At 38.1% G+C, this 19,096-nt stretch overlaps 1 protein-coding gene across 1 annotated transcript in view; it reads right to left on the bottom strand.

Moving 5' to 3' along the window:
* Positions 1 to 1,840: 1,840 nt before the first annotated feature.
* GPATCH2 (G-patch domain containing 2) overlaps positions 1,841 to 19,096 on the bottom strand; it is a 151,210-nt gene continuing 133,954 nt past the window's right edge. Inside the window, exon 9 of the mRNA XM_065885121.1 lies at positions 1,841 to 2,436. Coding sequence (XP_065741193.1) covers positions 2,310 to 2,436 — 127 coding nt within the window. The 3' untranslated portion in view covers positions 1,841 to 2,309. The remainder of the gene's footprint in view (positions 2,437 to 19,096) is intronic.

Genomic DNA, 19,096 nt, shown 5'->3' with positions numbered 1-19,096 from the left:
ATATATATATATATAAAATTGCATAAGAAACATGGAATAAGACGGTCTTTATATATATATTCTTACAGAAAGGCCATATGTATGTTATGAAAAGATCATGAGTTTAGGAGTCATGCAGACATTGGCTTGAATCCTCCCTTTGCCCTTCGATCATTCTGCCTTCTTAGGTAGCTAAGAAGACCCTAACACATGTCTGAATCTTCATTTTATGGTGTAAAGGGAATGATAATAACACCTAAGTCATCAAGTTGTTGCAAAGATAAAATAAGGTTTTGGTACATAGTAGGCACCCAGTAAGTAGTAAATATTATTCTACATGAACACAAACACATTCTGCACACAGGTATTTCCTACTTCCAAATTCTGAAAATTCAACAAAGTTAGAGGATGGAGATCAGATATCGCACTTGTAACTATACTTATAACTACAGTTCATAATTTAGCCCTTTATGTGGATGGAACAACTGTATGTGGGTGCTCCAATTTTAAGTTATTCTTTAATGTTTTAGTGCTGAACTATGGGATAGGTCTACTGAATACAGAATTTAAGCGTCACCTCTTTTACTTCCTTTGAAATCATCATGTCAAGATATCTGTCTATTCATATCTGTTATCTATATCTGTATTTTCCCCTTCTCACTGCTTACTCTCCTGTTGAATCTGAGTCTTATTTTCATATTCTGTAATTAATCTTGGAGAACATAACTCTTCCTATAAAAGAATTCCTAAATGAAGCTGAGAGAGACAGTTTATAAATATGAATGGTTAAGGACCCCAAGCAAGAGGCCACTACTATAATAATAACTTTGTAATTGATCAAGGATCTACATGGAAAGCATTTTCTCATAGTCAGTTTGCTGAATTACAAACCCATACAGTTAATTGTTTGTTCCTGTGCGCGTGTCCACATTTAAGCCCTAGTCGGCTCCCTTATCACAGGTTTTTATCTCTGCTTCCCACACCACTGCTCTTGCACGAGATCTTTTTTTTTCTATTTACCATCTTTATTGGAGTATAATTGCTTTACAATGTTGTGTTAGTTTCTGCTGTATAACAAAGTGAATCAGCTCTACATATATATATATCCCCATATCCCCTCCCTCTTGCGTCTCCCTCCCTCCCGCCCTCCCTACCCCACCCCTCCAGGTGGTCACAAAGCACCGAGCTGATCTCCCTGTGCTATGCGGCTGCTTCCCACTAGCTATCTATTCTACATTTGGTAGTGTATATATGTCCATGCCAATCTCTCACTTCGTCCCAGCTTACCCTTCCCCCTCCCTGTGTCCTCAAGTCCATTCTCTACATCTACGTCTTTATTCCTGTCCTCCCCCTAGGTTCTTCAGAACCATTTTTGTTTTCTGAGACTCCACATGTATGTGTTAGCATACGATATTTGTTTTTCTCTTTCTGACTTACTTTACCCTGTATGAAAGACTCTAGGTCCATCCACCTCACTAGAAATAACTCAATTTCGTTTCTTTTTATGGTTGAGTGATATTCCATTGTATGTATGTGCCACATCTTCTTTATCCGTTCATCTGTCGATGGACACTTAGGTTGCTTCCGTGTCCTGGCTATTGTAAATAGAGCTGCAATGAACACTGTGGTACATGACTCTTTTTGAATTATCGTTTTCTCAGGGTAAATTGCACGAGATCTTGCAATACATATTAATCTTATTCTTATCCTTCCTTACCAAGCTCAGGTCTTTGCCTTTCCAGGAAGGCTTCCTGTCCCCTTTGGTCTAGTGACTTCTCTTAGCTCAAAACCTGTGGTTCTCCCTATAATACACTCATTAGAATGACATGGTGTTTGAGGTGGAAATGATGAGAGATCTTTTATTCTAATGCTAACTTGTCTAAGTAAGGAAAGACAAAATCAAAGATCTCTGCAGAGCTGGGTGTAGAAACCAGACTGCCACATTCATGACCAGGCTGGCATCTACTACCACACGGGCCTTGTGTTTTGAGGCTGCTTCAATACTTGTGAATTCATTACTATTAATTTCCTCTAGGGTTATTTACCTTTTCATCAATTTATGCCTTGTTTTCCCAACAAGTCTGTAACTTTCTTGAGGCCAAAGACACAGCCTTTGAAGTATCTGTATCCTGTAATACCTCACCCAGTTTTGCAGGTGTGTAGGAAATACTTTAGTGATCGGCGGCCTGAAAAACCTACACACGGAACTCACAATACATCCTGACACCACACGCAAATGATTTGCTTTACTGGTTTCTTGTAACTGTGCTTCCTCCTCAGTGCTAGTGATTAAGGGTTATCTGTATTTTACTCTTGATGATTTATGAACTTTATATGTGTCTTTTGCCCCAAGCCCTTTTCCTTTTACCTGCTGTAGTAGGTCCAGGCAAAGGTGCAGCTTTTCTTCTCCGTTTGATGTCTCCAGTGCATAGGGATCCTAAATGCATGCTTGTTTGCCTACAAGTAATTATCAGAAAAAACTATTAACAAAGGAGGGGAAAAAATGACACATAAATACACAGCTTGTATAATCTGAACCTAAATCAAAACATTCTCAACAAAGATGGAGCAGCCTAGTAAAACCACCAATCTTGTTTATATCGAAACATAATTACGTTTGTTGACAAGCATTCAGCAGCTAAATGCGCCATCATAAATTGTTACTGGAATGAATAATATAAAAGGAATGCTTTTTAATTTTCAAAACTGGCAATCTTTCTGGCTCAACATAAAATCAAGCACTGTTGCTTCTGACAGGAAAATAGCTAAGATTAATTATCTAAAGAGAGCACAATATTGTTGCTAGGTTATCAATTGGTTACTAATGCTTTACTGTCAGAACAACATTTATTACAGGAAAAGTATGATCAATTTCTTTTAGGATATTATGTGGCAGTGAATTCTCTTAAAACATTTTAAATAGAAGGAAATAGTGATGTTCTTCCTGACAAGTCACAGGATTAGAATTCTTTAATTATTTATTAGCTAGGCGAGGAAACAATTTGAATGCGTTAATGCTGATATTGATACTAGGCAAGCTAACGTGATATTGGATTACCTTTGTAAAGACATGATGTATAAGAACTAAGAAGCAGACCTTCTGCTACTCTTGGAACTAGTCAGAATTAGACTGTCTGTCTAACATGGACTCCTAAATTTACGAGTTTTGGAAAAATTAGAAATGGCTCAATTGGAAATCAAGACAAACTAATAAGATGGAAAAGCTGTGAAAGTCTTCAAGATTTTCAGGCTATAGAGGACTCTTATGTTCACATCCTGGATTATAATCCCCGACATGGGGTTGGGATAGTACCTGGGGATCATGAAGCAGAAATAAATAAAGCATGTTTACTAGAAAACATGACTTTTTAGTAATTCAGAGAGATATGTGGTAGTATACTGCAGTTTTATAGGGCCCAATTAGAAAACAACCAGATTATTAGAGAAAAATGTAAAAGGAAGAAACTAATTCAGGTAAAACTCAAAATATATACTTCCACACTTATACCCAGGTGTTTAAATATAATGAAAGACTGGAGTTGGGGAGTAAAATTTCATTAAATACAGATTCTATCTATAATGTACAAAGTAAAGTACAATCAATGAGCTGGCTAATCCAAGGGGTATATACAACCAAAGAAGCATACTGTGAAAATCTATCAGTATAGGTAGAAGCAAACGGGTATTTGTCTAGTTTTCTCTTCCCTTTGTATTGAGGGCATAATGATTCTCTTTTATAAATATTTATAATTATTAAAATATTTTTTCTTTTATAAATATTTATAATTATTAAAATATTTTTAAAAATTAGTTCATTCAATTAATGATTAACTTTGCAGAAATACATACACACACATCAAAATGTTTACTAGTGTGTATAACTAGTATGTATAACAATAACATTGTTATTGGATTTTGAAGTGTGGTTTTGGCTCATAATACCAAGAAAAAATAAATGGCTATATTTATTTTATATAGGTATAATATATATTTATTTTATAAACATATTTATATTTTATATTTATATATATTTATATATTTTTAAAGCTATATTGAAATTTAAAAAATTAAAAAGTCACATCCTTTTTTTTTTTTTTTTTGCGATACGTGGGCCTCTCACTGTTGTGGCCTCTCCCGTTGCAGAGCACAGGCTCCGGACGCGCAGGCTCAGCGGCCATGGCTCACGGGCCCAGCCGCTCCGCGGCATGTGGGATCCTCCCAGACCGGGGCACAAACCTGTGTCCCCTGCATCGGCAGGTGGACTCTCAACCACCGCGCCATCAGGGAAGCACAGTATCACATCCTTTTTATAAAAAATTAATGAACTCACTTATCCAGCAAGCAATTATTAGTATCTACTGCTGAGTTAGCATAAGACTCCATAGTGATGGTGAAGATGAGGAAAAAGGAAGTGGAAGATACCAACGAGATGGAAAGTTCAGTTCTTATTATTGGAAGACTTTTAAGTCTGAGTGGGGAGATTAAGTCAAAATATATGAAATAATTAGTGGCAGGCACAATGAACTTTCTTAATATTACTAGAGATTATGATATTTAGTCCTTAAAACAATTCTAAGCGTTTACTGACTATACCTTTTTTCTCTGTAGGGAAAAGTCGGTGCTTCAATGGAAAACTATAGAGTACACTCTTCTACTCACCTGATTCTGATTCTATGGGAGCTATTTTACAACTCTAAGTTATAGATAACTGAAAGCAATGGAAAATAACTCTTGTCTGCAGTAATGCAAATGAGTTCTGTCCTGAGGAAGGACAATCCTCCCCGCCGTGGAAAAGCCAGTTTGCACCCGTCGGTACATTCATTCAATCTTCCTTACTCTATATACATTTGTGCTTCTTTCATTTCTCCTTTGAACCCATTATAACATCTGCCTGGTTCCCTCATTGATCAATGAGTTAAAATCTCAAATGCATATTCATTTTATATCTGTAAAAGAGACATGATTTTACCTATTTGTACAACATTATCCTCACACATCTCTGATCCCTCTTGAAACCTCTCCCCTAGAAAAGAGACTGGAGTAGTTCACCTTCCGCAGAGCATGTACCAGACAGGCGCGGCTAACAGGACTAGCTGAGAAGGGGAAAGTAACATTCTGAAAGTGGGAACAAAGTGGGAACCCGAATTCTGGAGTGTGGCCCTTCTGTTATGGAGCTGTGAAAACCAACCCATGGACGATCTACTTCTTATACTCTTGTTAAAAATAAGCCACTGCTGGTCAGGTTTTCTATACCTGTTGCTGAAAGCATTTCTAAATGATAAAGAGTTTGTTCTGTTCAGAGAATTTTGAGTAGTTCAGGATGTGTGGGTAGCAGTGTTTACAGAAGGAACTATATAATAGGACGGAAGAAGAACACTGGGGCTCGACCATGGGCCATATGTGCCACATTTGCCCCGTGAAGGTGTTTGGATTTTATAGCTGCTGTGGGGTCATTAAAGATCATTTAGCAGAAGCAAGCTGGCCAGATTCATGGGATGCTGACGAGTTGGGGTTGGGAGAGTAACCGGGTTTGTGAGTAGTCCAGACACAAAGTTCCTTCCAGGTTATCAGTCTCTGTTATAATTAAGAATAATATCATGCCACACAACGAAACTTCTTCTGAAGAAATACCTTTTTAGGGATCATTAGAATACACAGTAGCTGTTCATTGTGACTATTAAGATGGCTAGTTTCTACTTACATTGTTCTTGCACTAGTTGTATGTAACCAGAGTCTTCTAATTGCTTGAAAAACCATTCTCCCAAGTCCATATCGCCTTTAAAACTTTATTATTTTTCTTACACTGTTCAAATTTATTAGGAACGCCTGTTTACAAAGAGGGTGAAAAACAAATTCCAAGAACAACTCCCTCTTCTAAGCCTTTTTCTCATCTGCTGGACCCCAAATTCCCTTTTGGGTATCTGTACAGAACAAGTGAACCAGCACATTTTCCTTCAACTCCCCTCCCCCACCCCCAAGGTAGCTACATAAAGGAAAAGAGACAAACATTCAAGGAGAATAAAGTTAAAGTTAATAAAGTCAGTACACTGAACCCAAAGACCTGAGCCATAAGAAAATCAGCGAGCTGTATTTCAGTAATTCTATCAAGAATTGACTACCTGCTACAGCACATTGAGAGATCGGGATTATTGATCAGTAAGATTACTCATTTAAGCCTGTCCTCCCCGCTTTCCTTCAGACAGGTGCAACGGAGTGGCTACAAATAACACTAAGCAAGGTCTACTCCGTTATTTAGTTGCCATTCTTAATGCAAAACAGAGCAGTTATTTTTTTTTTATTTAAAATCAATGAACGTCTCAAAGGCAGCCTAGTTACTTCAGCCTAAATGAGTCATTTGTCTTTGCAAAGCAGAACACGTGGATTATTATTCAAGGTGATGGTTGGCAATTTTTGGTTTTTGTTTGTTTGTTTTTGCTGTGGTGTTTTGAAGAATGACCATACGTTGTCCTATGAACAGACCCAAATTTGTTAAAAAATGTTAAGGTCCTTTTGTAAGGCACTGTTAGGAAATTACCCATCAGCCCTAGTATCAGTGTATTTGTGTCAGTGAGAGCCTTTGCTTGGGTGGAAAGAGGGGAAAAAGGCAGAACCTGGTAACTTTGTAACTACTAACACCTTAAAATACTAGGGGTAAACACACACATATCTTTAAGTGGAAAGGCTAAAGAAATAATGCTTTTTTGTTATGGATTTAATAAGCAGTGTCAGCTATGATTTGAAACACTGTTTCCCATTGTACTCATTCTGAAAATTTTCCTATTAAATATTAGAAAGCAGAGCTCAAAGGGAAATCTTCCTTTTGTTCTGCTTTTGAGCCAGACTTCACTTGGTATCCCGTCATCCTTTTAAAAGGGGTGGCGGCGGGAAAGTGGGCATTTCATCCAGAGGAAAAAAAAAAAGGAAAAAACAAAGCTATAAAAAATCTAAAAAAACCTCACAAAGCAGAGACAAAAGAATACTAGGGAGGACCACCTTGCCTGAGAACCTGTCTTTTGACAAGGGCTGACAAGGGCTGAAGCAGGCAGTGTCAAACACAATAATATTAAAGAGGAGACAAGAGGAACTTGTCTCTTCGTTGTACGCGCATTTGGCTTTTCAGAGAATTAGGCCTAGTGAAAGCTGCCCCCTGGATAAGATGTGTTCCCAAGCAGCCTCGGACAAGCTGCAGAGGAGAGACAAACAGATGTGACTATGGGCCCTGGCATTTGGCAAGAACACTCACTGTCAGTTAGAAAAATATAAGCCTGGACAGGGTATCAGCTGCACAGAAATGAAGCGGGTCTGTGGTGTCACTGGAGGAGCAATCGGTGCAAATCCAGCCCTACGTGAACTTTCCCTTCTAGATCCAAATCACCCCCTCTTCCGCTTTATTCAGTGTCAATATGTCTCAACACATTAACTGAACGAGTAAACATCAGTATCTAGCACTTTTCCTTCTGTGCCACTATGCACATATCAAGTACTATTGAGCATAAATATTTCTTAACTACCAGGATCGCATTAAATCCTTGCTTTTTTTTTTTTTTGAACATTTATTATATTTATTTATTTTTGGCTGCGTTGGGTCTTCGTTGCTATGCGCGGGCTTTCTCTAGTTGCGGCGAGCAGGACACTACTCTTCTTTGTGGTGCGTGGGCTTCTCATTGTGGTGGCTTCTCTTGTTGCGGAGCACGGGCTCTAGGTGCGCGGGCTTCAGTAGTTGTGGCATGCAGGCTCAGTAGTTGTGGCTCGCGGGCTCTAGAGTGCAGGCTCAGTAGTCGTGGCACACGGGCTTAGCTGTTCCGCGGCATGTGGGATCTTCCCGGACCAGGGCTCGAACCCGTGTCCCCTGCATTGGCAGGTGGATTCTTAGCCATTGTGCCACCAGGGAAGCCCTAAATCCTTGTTTTTAATGAGGTTTTCTTTCAAAGCCCCTTCTTGTGCACGATAAACCTTTTGCATTTGGTATTGTATGTTCACACCCTGATCAATTGTTGGTTCTGGCGCCTTCTGTCTCTTGTGGCTTTGGTCATGTAGCGTCACGTTCTGTCTCAAGCCCATTTCCCCTCGCTTGGGAACAATCCTGATATCAGCGGGGGTAGTTTAAGTTATAACTCTGTGCTGACGCAGTACTTGTGTCCCAGGATTTGGACCCTTGCTTTACTTTGGACATATCCTATTTCGTTATAAACCTTCTGATATCTTAGTTCTTTTATTATTTTTTATTTTATTATTATTATTATTTTTTTGCGGTACGCGGGCCTCTCACTGCTGTGGCCTCTCCCGTTGCGGAGTGCAGGCTCCGGACGCGCAGGCTCAGCGGCCATGGCTCACGGGCCCAGCCGCTCCGTGGCATGTGGGATCTTCCCGGACCAGGGCACGAACCCGTGTCCCCTGCATCGGCAGGTGGACTCCCAACCACTGCGCCACCAGGGAAGCCCCTACCTTAGTTCTTTTAGATTTAGGTCATTGCCTGGACTTGCCCAGATGTTAAAATGCACCTGGTGACTGGATCTGTCTCTAACGCTGCAGGCTGACCTTCTCCAAGCGTCAGCTGCTCCTGGGCCCCGTTCCTGTCACCGCCTACCTGCTCGGGTGGTTCTTTACTCTGCGGTTCAATAACCTCCGATTACCTGTTGTCTGAGGCTCCACCCCTTGGAAACCATGATCTGCCTGCCAGGGTGCAGTTCCCCTCAACAGCTTCAGAAGGGTCTGTCCTGTTAGTGATTCTTCCACCTCGTCTGAGAGTTCAAGTCCAGACGTACTTCTTCCCAATCTGCTTTATCCTGGTACATAAAGGTATCTGGTGGCTGCTGCCAGAACTAATGTTTCCTGTGTGCTTCCTCTGTGCCAGGTTATATGCCAATACGGACGTCCCCCATGGAGCTCCCAGTGAGTGTGAGGGACAGCTGTGTTTCAGGAGGCTCTCAGGAAGCTCAGGGACCAGTCACTGCCCCAGCAGCCAAGGACTCTCCAGGGTCCTCAGAGCAGAGCCACTTGGCTGAACTGTAGTGAGCAAGGGGGTGACAAGGGGGGAGACGGTGGGAGGCTTCAGGTGGTCCGGGAACCTTATGAAATCATGTGCAAAAGGTGCATATGCATACTTTTTTAGCAAGAAGGTCCATGATTCCTCTCTGATTCTGAACCATTAACAGAGACATTAACACCAAACATTATAGATGGATACCAAACTAGTATTCATAATCTAAAATACCTACCTTAAAATTTCTATGGAATATTTAAAATATGCTATACACATAGACCACCTTTTCTCTTTACAGTATCACAAACAATAGAATTTAATAATGTAAGTTAAAAAAAAAAAGCCTCATCCAAATATCTACACTTATCCTATGTTCTACCTAAAAAGCGACCTCCTTCATTTCTGTCTCCTCACCCTGCTTTACTTTTCTTCATAGTAACTAAACTAATATTTCCAAATTATAGACCATGCATATGTATTTGTTGAAAGGTATGGAAACTATGCAACAAAAGACTGGTGACGATTAGCTCCACTGTGATGGCATCTGGTGGGAAGTTTCTTCTTTATGCCTCTCCTTAATACTGGACTTTATTTTTACCATGAGCATGGGACAAACAAACAAATTATAATGAGATGAATTAGAAAACAGCAAACAAGAGGGTTAATAAATGTAAGCGGTTTTTGCAGCTGGGGGTCTTTCTTTGTCAACGGCATGGTGGAACTTTTCCCACCGTGGAAACTGAGGTGTTTGTTAGATGAAGTTTTAGGTTCTGTTGGCCTGACCTGCCTGAGTCTCCGACAGAACTTCTTTCCTCTGACGCTGCCATTTCTGTTTTCCCAACTAGTTCTCCGAAAAGGCCAACTTACACCACATTTGTCAATGTTTGAGAAGGATTTTCACCAATCTTTGGCAGGTTACTTAAACTCCCTTTGCCTCGATTTCCTTACCTTCAGGAATTGGGATTAGATTAGTATTTACCTCAAAGGTTTTTTGAAGATTTTATTTAAAGATCACTGGTGTAAAACATTTGGTGCAGTGCCTGCCCACACTAAGCAACTGATAACTGTTAGCTAATAAATTTACTATTATTACCATCCCCACTTTACAGATAAGCCCAGGGCACAGAGAAGTGAAATAATTTACCCAGGATCACATAGTACAGGGGACACAATGGTATAAGACAACCAGAAGAATGCCTAGTGTAGAGTGTCAGGAAACAGCCACGAAATAAACACATGACGGTATAAGCTCATCACATCTCAACACTATCAATATGCTATAATAAGGATATAAATTAGGGTCATTTCTAAATAACAAGTAGGAATTTTTTGGTAGTTAATAGGAAAATTAAATTCTTCCTTAACGTTTGATTCTGCTGCCTTTAAAGTGTCATAGCACGTAAGAATAAAGCACTCATTTTCATTTCAAAAACTCATTAAAACCCCACAAGCCTCCTGTGAGTCTGAAACCCACTGACTTTCTCAGGTCAGCCCACTGCCACAGATTTTTCTCTTGGCCACCACTCGGTACTTCCCACTTCAAAGCTGACTTGCTTCTCCACCGGTGTGTTCCATGCTTCATCTAAAGCCCCGAGGGCCTGTGATTCTGGTGATATCACTCCTTGTGTGGGTTAATAAACACACACGTCTATATCCCTAAGCAGCTCATTTAAATGCTGCTTCTTTTTGTAGCTCTTCATTATTCTAAACAAATGGTACCTGAAAGTGGTGGAGGTTGTTTTATGCGATTCGGGTAGATATTAGAACGTTCTGAGTGTATGTGAATGAGGACCTTCTCACATCGGGAGGAAAGTTAATCTTTTCAGAGAGCAAATTATTCAGGAAGGTTTCAAAAACTCTCTATGGGAGAACCGCTGTTACATTTTAGCTTCCCTGGTACCGCCATCATGCTTCCCATATTTGTTTAATTCCTTCTGATTTTGCTTTAAGGAATTGTCAGTCACCAAGTCCATGCATACGTGCTAACACACGAGCAGTGTGTTCTACCCACCAGAAAAAACTTCCTTGCCATGTTTCCTAATTCCGCCGTCTTTGAGATCCTGCCCTTTCTCCCTTCGAAGTTCTCCCAGGGCATTTAAATCTAAATGTTCTTTCGCTTCTTCAAACTTTACTAAAAGCTCGTTATCTTTCCAAGTGCCTTTTCTTTACATTTCTTACCTATCTGTGCATATCTCTGTCATTAAACTTGTCCTACTGTATGTCCTCAAGTTGCTTTCGGATTAGAGTGGATCGTCAGTTAAGTATACGCTGGAAACAATTTTAGGCCAAGCACCATGTCTAATTCACAGAAGCTAGTTGTGCCTCTCATCTATGAGCAAAACAGTAAATATTTATTGAACTAAAACAAATCAAACTTCAGTAACAACTGTTGCCTCCACGTTCCACTTGGCAATCAATCATGCATTTTTTAGGATAACATTTTCTTGAACTGTTATTTAAATTCACTCAAAAATACTCATTTAACAATTAACAAAACTTGACTATGAATCATGTATTTTACTAGACGCTAAACGAAACACAAAGAAGGATAAGAGCTCCTACCATTGAGGGGCTCACGGCCTAATGCAGGAGACACACATGAATAAGAAATTACTATACGATGTAATAAATCCACACAGTTATAGCAGCAGGCCACCACTTTGTGGAAATGGAGAAAAATTCATTTCGCCTGAGTTCAAATTTTGATATTGTCTCTCCAGGCAGAATCTAAGATATTTGAGGCATCTTGGAGTATTCTTTTATTCTTCACACCATAGTACCTAGGAAAAATAGGCACTTAGTAAACTGATATTGACTTAATTTACTTGATTTCTAGCTATAACTATACATTTCTGGAATCTGATTATCATTGACAATTCAGCATAGAGTTTCAACAATAAGTTTATTCTAATTTCCTTAAAAAATGACAAAGCGAGTATTGACTCTTAGGAGAGATAAAAAATGACTCAAAATAAATGATTCTTTTGGATATCTCCATTAAATGCAAGAAGATATGTGTCTATATTTAAAAAATTGGGATGTTGGTCCTGATAACATCTTGCATCTTACATAAAAGAACCATCAGATCAGATTTCAGACGCAGATATAATCCCACATTCTCTCTCTGATCAGACACTATGAAATGTTTCCCAGGATGGTATTTGGTATTGTCGCCATTTTATAACTATTAATAAAATTATGGTATTCCTCATATTCTTAACTTTTTAAAGTGAAGTCCATGCATTACTCATTTTCATATCCACTTCATTCAGTGCAGTATATAATATTTGAATATATCTGTCGAATTGACTTTTTACTTATTGCCCTATTTGATAATTTCTGACTCTAAACCCAGCTTTAAATTCAGTAGCATTTTGGAACAAAAGTGCTGAGTTTCTTTCCTTTACCGGCTTCAGGGAATAATGGGGTTAAAAGGGCAGGACAGAGAATATATTTTATTATCTTAAAAAATTATTTTGAATACATGTTGGTTTCTGAAGTCTTAGAATTTATTATCTAAATTACCAGGAACATCCAAGCTTATTGACTGTCAGCTATATATGGGGTATTAGGCTAAACATTTTCACATACTGTCTTGTTTAATCCTCACAAAAACCCAGGTCTGAGGAACCTGAGGTCCAGAGAAACTGATACTTGTCATAGATCACATAAACAGAATATAAAGTTCTCATATTTGAACCAAGGAACACTTGCCTCCAAAGAATCATTTTTTCCCCCTATACCATAATACCTCATTCAACTCAGTTATTATACTCCATTTAATAAACATCTACTGAAAATGTAATGCTCGCCATGCCATAAAACAGGATCGAGAAATAAAAAAGATACGGCTTTCATCTGCTAGGGGTTAAAGTCATGGGGGAAAATGATTTCAACTCCATATTCAAAGAGAATTCCAAGCAGGCATGTAAGGCATTCTAGGCCCTTAGCTGAGAGAACACATCTGAAGAGGCACAAAGGCCCTGAGGTGCACACATGACGTGCTGTATCTGGGGCTCTGTGAGCAATTCAATATGGTGGGAGCTGGACCCTATAAAGGAGTGGGAGGAGAGGACATCCCCTTGTAGCATCAAGTGTTAAGGAATTCAACAAGTCTGTCCATTCATAATTATTTTAAATTCTCTAGGAAAAAAAGAATGAAGCTGCCTGTTTGACTGAATTAACCAGTTTGTCAACTACACTGATGATTAAATTCAGTGGAAAAATGCCTGACCATATTTTTTTGTAGATATAATTCTGGATTTTATTGCAGCTGTAGTCAGAAATTTACTGCTCTAATGAAGAGATGGAATCAAATGTAGATACATTTCCAAGGCAGATCTTGAAGTTGAGAGGTTTTGCTCATTCAAGAGAGTCTACAATTCACTCGCATGATTGAGTTGGCAGATACAGGCTTAAGTCTGAGCTCAGCTTTGACTTGTGTAAAGCGTCCGTGACTTTGCTTGTTGAGAGGGGACTTAAAGTGATGTCATAATTCTATATGCTGTAATGGGCATCGGCTGAGTAAGAATACTGAAAAGCAAAGGAAAACAGGGTTGCCACTTTTCTCTCCATAACCAGTATTAAAACTGGTTATTTTAATAACGGGCCAGAATGTCTTAAACTTCTGAAAGATGTAAGGAGTTATTTCTACTTTAGAATATGTCAGACAGCATTACCATTTAATATAAACTTACTTGAATTTAGGTTAAATTATTGCTTATTGATGGAATTCAGTTGGGATGCTATGACCCAGTTAAAATGCCACCTCCTTTATGCAGCCTCTTCTGATTGCCATTGCCAGAATAATTTCTCACTCCTTGGAGAAAACAATGTTTTCTGCCTTCACCTAAGGCTATATATGTACATGAACTAATCCCCTAACCAGACTGTATATTCCTTGAAGGCAGTGGGGTCCATATCTGTTTTATTTTTTAAAGTAAATTTCCCTTGTCTCTTACAAGCCTTGCCAATTCAGGTACTTATTGAATAGTTGTTGAATGAAATTTAACAAGGCATGCCAGAGTTTTTAGAGTAACTTGTCTTTCTGATAATCAGTATTTTTATTGAGGTTCCAATTGCTATAATAAAGAAATGTTTACTTATGGAAATAGAAGACCACAAAACTTATTTGGTTCATATCTTGGGCTTCGGGATACAAATATCTGCAAAACCAAGCTTTTACATGTAAACCAGCTTTTAAAGTATATGCAGGTACCTTGATGGTAAAGTGTTTCCCTTTCTACATAATTTTGCATTTCACTAAGTGTAACTTTGTGAAAGGAATGCCTTCAGTTACTCCACACTTCCATGATAGCTTTTGGCAGATGAATGAACATTTACGTACATAAAATTTCTGCAGACTTGTTAGCAAATGTTTGCTAGACTGTGAAATATATACAGTATTAGCTAGGTAAGGTAACAGGAAGCTTGTGATGACTACAGGAACACTAATGTTCAATAATTAGGAGGAAGAGTACTTCAGGATTCTCCTCATTCAATTCAATTGAAACACTTGCAGAGTTGGAGTGCCTTAGCTTATATTCAGGATTAGTTTTGCCGTCAAGATCTTAGAACCAAACATCCTTTAAAATTTTGGTAAACCAGGTCTATTACTCTCTGTATCTGGGAGGTCTATTGCCTTTAAATGTCCGTGAAGAAACAGTATACAGAAATTAAATGTCAAATATAAACTCTTTCCTCTTTTTTCATTTACATAATGAACTTCTTTGGAAAACCACGGAAGCCTCTACATTTTTTAATTTTCAGAAAACAAATGCCAGATGATCAAATAAAAATCATATTAGCTGTGATCAGTCAAAATGTCACTTTATTTTTGGTAAGCAATGTATAAGTGATCTAAATAATGTTTAAAAATTACTACTTCAGAAGAGTTAATGGTTTTTCGTTACTAGATTTGAGAAAACGGTCAAGTTAATTTTTATACGCCTTAGAAGTAAGACTTGGAAAATAAAAAGGACACTGCTGTACATATTATCTACCATTTGAGCTGGGAAAGTTATTTAACTCCTCTCTCTGTTTCCTCATATGTAAAATGAGGATAATAAGAATCTCTACCTCATAGGGTAATTTTGGAAATTAAATGAGTTAAAATAAAATACAGTTTTCCCTCAGTATCCACAAGTTCTGCATCTGCGGATTCAACCAATCTAGGATCAAAAATATTTGGAAAAAAAAAAATTCTAGAAAGTCCCCAAAAGCAAAACTTGAATTTTCTGTGTGCCAGCAACTATTTACATAGCATTTACATCGTATTGGGTATTATAAGTAATCTACAGATGATTTAAAGTATAAGGGGGGATATGTGTAGGTTATTTACAAATACTATACCATTTTATATATGGGAATATGCCATTTTATATATGGGAATTGAGCATTTGTGGATTTTGGTATTCATGAGGGAGGGGGTCTTAGAACCAATCCCCTGTGGATATGGAGGTACTACTATACATCATTAACACAGTAAATTTTATGGTACTATTATATGAACTATTTTTTTTTTTTTTTTTTTTTTGCGGTACGTGGCCCTCTCACCGTTGTGGCCTCTCCCGCTGCAGAGCACAGGCTCCGGACGCGCAGGCTCAGCGGCCATGGCTCACGGGCCCAGCCGCTCCGCGGCATGTGGGATCCTCCCGGACCGGGGCACGAACCCGTGTCCCCTGCATCGGCAGGCGGACTCTCAACCACTGTGCCACCAGGGAAGCCCTATATGAACTATTATATGAACTGGTATATAGTGTTCAAGGCAAAGAGTAATTGGAGATGATGCTGGAATAGTAAGAACTGTAAGACCAAGAAAGGCCTTACAAACCATGTTTAGGACTTGATCCTAAGGGCAATGGGAAGCCATTAAGAATGTTTAAGAACACTCAAATACATATGGGATTTCCAAATGCCATTCTGGCTGGGCTGTGGGGAATGAATGAAGGGGACACGAGTGAGAGACTGAAAGGAGTAAAGGATAGTGCCTAGGGTTTCCTGACCAGGATATCAAATCCTGGTTCCACACGTATCACCTGGCCCAGTGCCTTTTATTCACTTGCAACAAAAAGTCCTTAAAGTTGTGTGGAAATTGAGCACGAACATAATTTTTTTCTTAATATTTATTTATTTATTATTTATTTTGGCTGCGCCAGGTCTTAGTTGTGGCATGAGGGATCTTTTAGTTGTGGCATGCAGCCTTCTTAGTTGCAGTATGAACTCTTAGTTGTGGCATGCATGTGGGATCTAGTTCTCTGACCAGGGATCGAACCTGGACCCCCTGCATTGGGAGCACGGAGTCTAACCCACTGGATCACCAGGGAAGTCCCCGAACATCATTTTTCAAAAGAAACATAAGCAATATCATACTAAAAGACTAGAAAACCATGACGTGCTATTGTATCAGTAGAGAAATGTAAACCTGACCACTTACTCTAATCACTTATTTTGCCACTTAAATATAGGCATGTTATGTAGAAGTCCTGGATTCCTGTAATTCTAAAAAAAAGTCATAACTTGAGTATTCTGAGAATATGGTGGCAGTGACACTGTGGTTTTTGAATCCACATAATAACATGTAGGATAACCCAAAACGCTTGGACAACAATAACTAGCCAGAGAGATGACAGCATTCAGAAAACAACAGAAATAAAAGGCAAAAAAAAAATCACTTCAGAAATGAAACTGAACTAGGACACAAGAGTAAATAAATATGATGAAGAAGTAAAAGATAAGCACATAATGAAGAATGGAAAATGCAAAGGATAAAAACGTTAAAAATAAAAAAAGATTTGAGAGAAAGTGATAGCTACTGAAGATAGGCAAGGAGATCCAATATATGTATAATAGAAAATTTTGAAACAAAACCAAAGCAATGAAACAAAATAAATATGAAAAATTATAATTGGAGAAAATCTTGAAATTTATTTTAAAAGTAATAAAACTACCACTGAAAGAGCCTACTTCATCCTTAGGAAAAACACATAGAATGACCAACATTAGCATAGAGTCTAGTCATAGAGTCTAGTTGGGTTTTAAAGAAAAGAAAAACATATACTGAGCATCTGGGCAACACCAAGTCACTTATATGTGAGAGAAAAATCAGACTGTATCACACACTGAAAACAACATTTTACATAGACAATGGACTAATATATTTGAAACAGTTAAGGAAAGAAAATATGAGCCATGGGTTGTATATCTGCCCAAAGTGACCTTTAAATATACAGGGTCTGGACAAACCATTAATAATATGCAGGGACTCAGGGAACATTGTTCCCATGAGACCTGCCGGAGGAATCAACCAGAGAATAAACCTCAGACAACAGAAAGAGCAGAGACGCACTGACTTCAGATAAGATAGGGATCATTAAAAACATATTTATTCATAGAATTAAAACTAAATGAACTGAATTAAAACTACAACTAGAACTGAAACTAAGGAGACAGTATAGTATTGAATGGCTATATGATTCAGACTGTAATACTACAGTGTAGTATTGAATAGCTATACGCTTCAGACTATATGTATGCTACACACATACGTATAGTACAACTACCTAAAAATGGAAAGAAATGAAAGCTATATAGGAAAAATAGAATAAATTTGCTGACCATCCTGTAGGTATTAGCAGAGAAATAATTAACTTCAAAACAAATGTGTGGGAGAGGAATGAGAAGGGCAAAGAGGTTCCTAGCTTATTTCAATCCTGCTCAGAGCAGAGAACCAACTGCAAATAGCCCCCCACCCTCAAAAGGGGAAGGGGACAAAGGCTGTTACATAAAAGTATTAAAATAAAGATAATTATTACAAAAAATAAGCCCTCCTAAAAATCAAACGGTATACTAGAGTGAGAGTGAGAGTGAGAGAAAAAGAAATGGAAAAATAGGGAGAGAAAGATATGTCTGCTTATCTTAAAAATAGAAAAAAAAAAGCCAATGGAAGGGTAAACCATAAACAAAAGAAAACAAAGCAATAGCTACCTATATGACGGGGGGAGGGGAACAAGTGGTGAGGACTGAATAGAAGTTAGACTTCTTTGACAGTAACTTCTTGAGGAGATTTGATTGTGGAACCTGTAACTATTTTTATATTATTATAAAACAATAAAATTTTAAAAAGCAGTCTCTGAAAACTAAAATGAAACTAATGAACCTAACTATGGATTAGTATATCTATACTTAGAAACTATTTCAAGTGACTTTAAAACACAGGAATTTGTGCATTCCTAGTGAAATATAGGCAAAGTACAAAAAGATTAGAAAAAGGGAAAAACTTAAACTATTTTCAGTAATTATTTTATCAGTGGTCATGATGGTATGGTGATTCTGAAAATACTGTGTATGTATGGTGGGATCAATAAAACGAACAATTATTATGCTGTCACCAGAGGTAATATTTTTTATGTTGAAAAAAGATAGATTAGAGCTAATGATGGAAAATATAAAAACAATGAAGTCTTGAATTTGAACTGGAACTATCAGTATGAGCTAATTTGTTAAAAAAAAAAAAGTCTAAGTATTTCACTAAAAAGGCCTCGAAATAATGACACCCCTAAAACGCGGATTGTGGGTTCTAAAATTATTTCCCAGTAAACGAATCAGCACTTCTTAAAGAAATGGCTGATTCTTGGTCTAGGTCAGGAAAGGTCCAAGGTAGCCTTGGAAATATAAACATACCAGAAAGCAAGGAAGAAAGCAAAGTCTCGTAGCAAGGAAACAGACTCAGGAACCCATTTAAATAGTCTCCCATTGCCCAAAGATGGGACAATTTTAACATCAATTAGGATGATAACAAATGGACTGAAACACATGGGATCTGTTTAAATCAATGAGTTAAAAAAATTAGAACAAAATTTCACCAGTCACCTCCAGAAAGTATAAGGAATCAATTAATTTTGAAAACTGATGGCTAAAGGAAAAGGAGCAAGTATTTATCTTGCTTTACCTACATGATCTGTAGCTCAGAGTAATCAAGTATTTGAAGGGGCTAAAGTTTGAAACAGAAGTAATCCAATTAATGAACCAAAGTGAAAGGACAGAATTAACATATCACCGTTCCGTGACCCTTAGTGAATGAATTGGGGTAACCATCTTTATGGCTAATAAATCACAGAAAGAGATGTGGAAGGG

The sequence above is a fragment of the Phocoena phocoena genome, chromosome 1, assembly GCF_963924675.1.
Source record: "Phocoena phocoena chromosome 1, mPhoPho1.1, whole genome shotgun sequence".
Lineage (NCBI taxonomy): Eukaryota > Metazoa > Chordata > Mammalia > Artiodactyla > Phocoenidae > Phocoena > Phocoena phocoena.
Note: the sequence above shows the minus strand (reverse complement) of the source record. Positions and strands in the feature narration are given on the sequence as shown.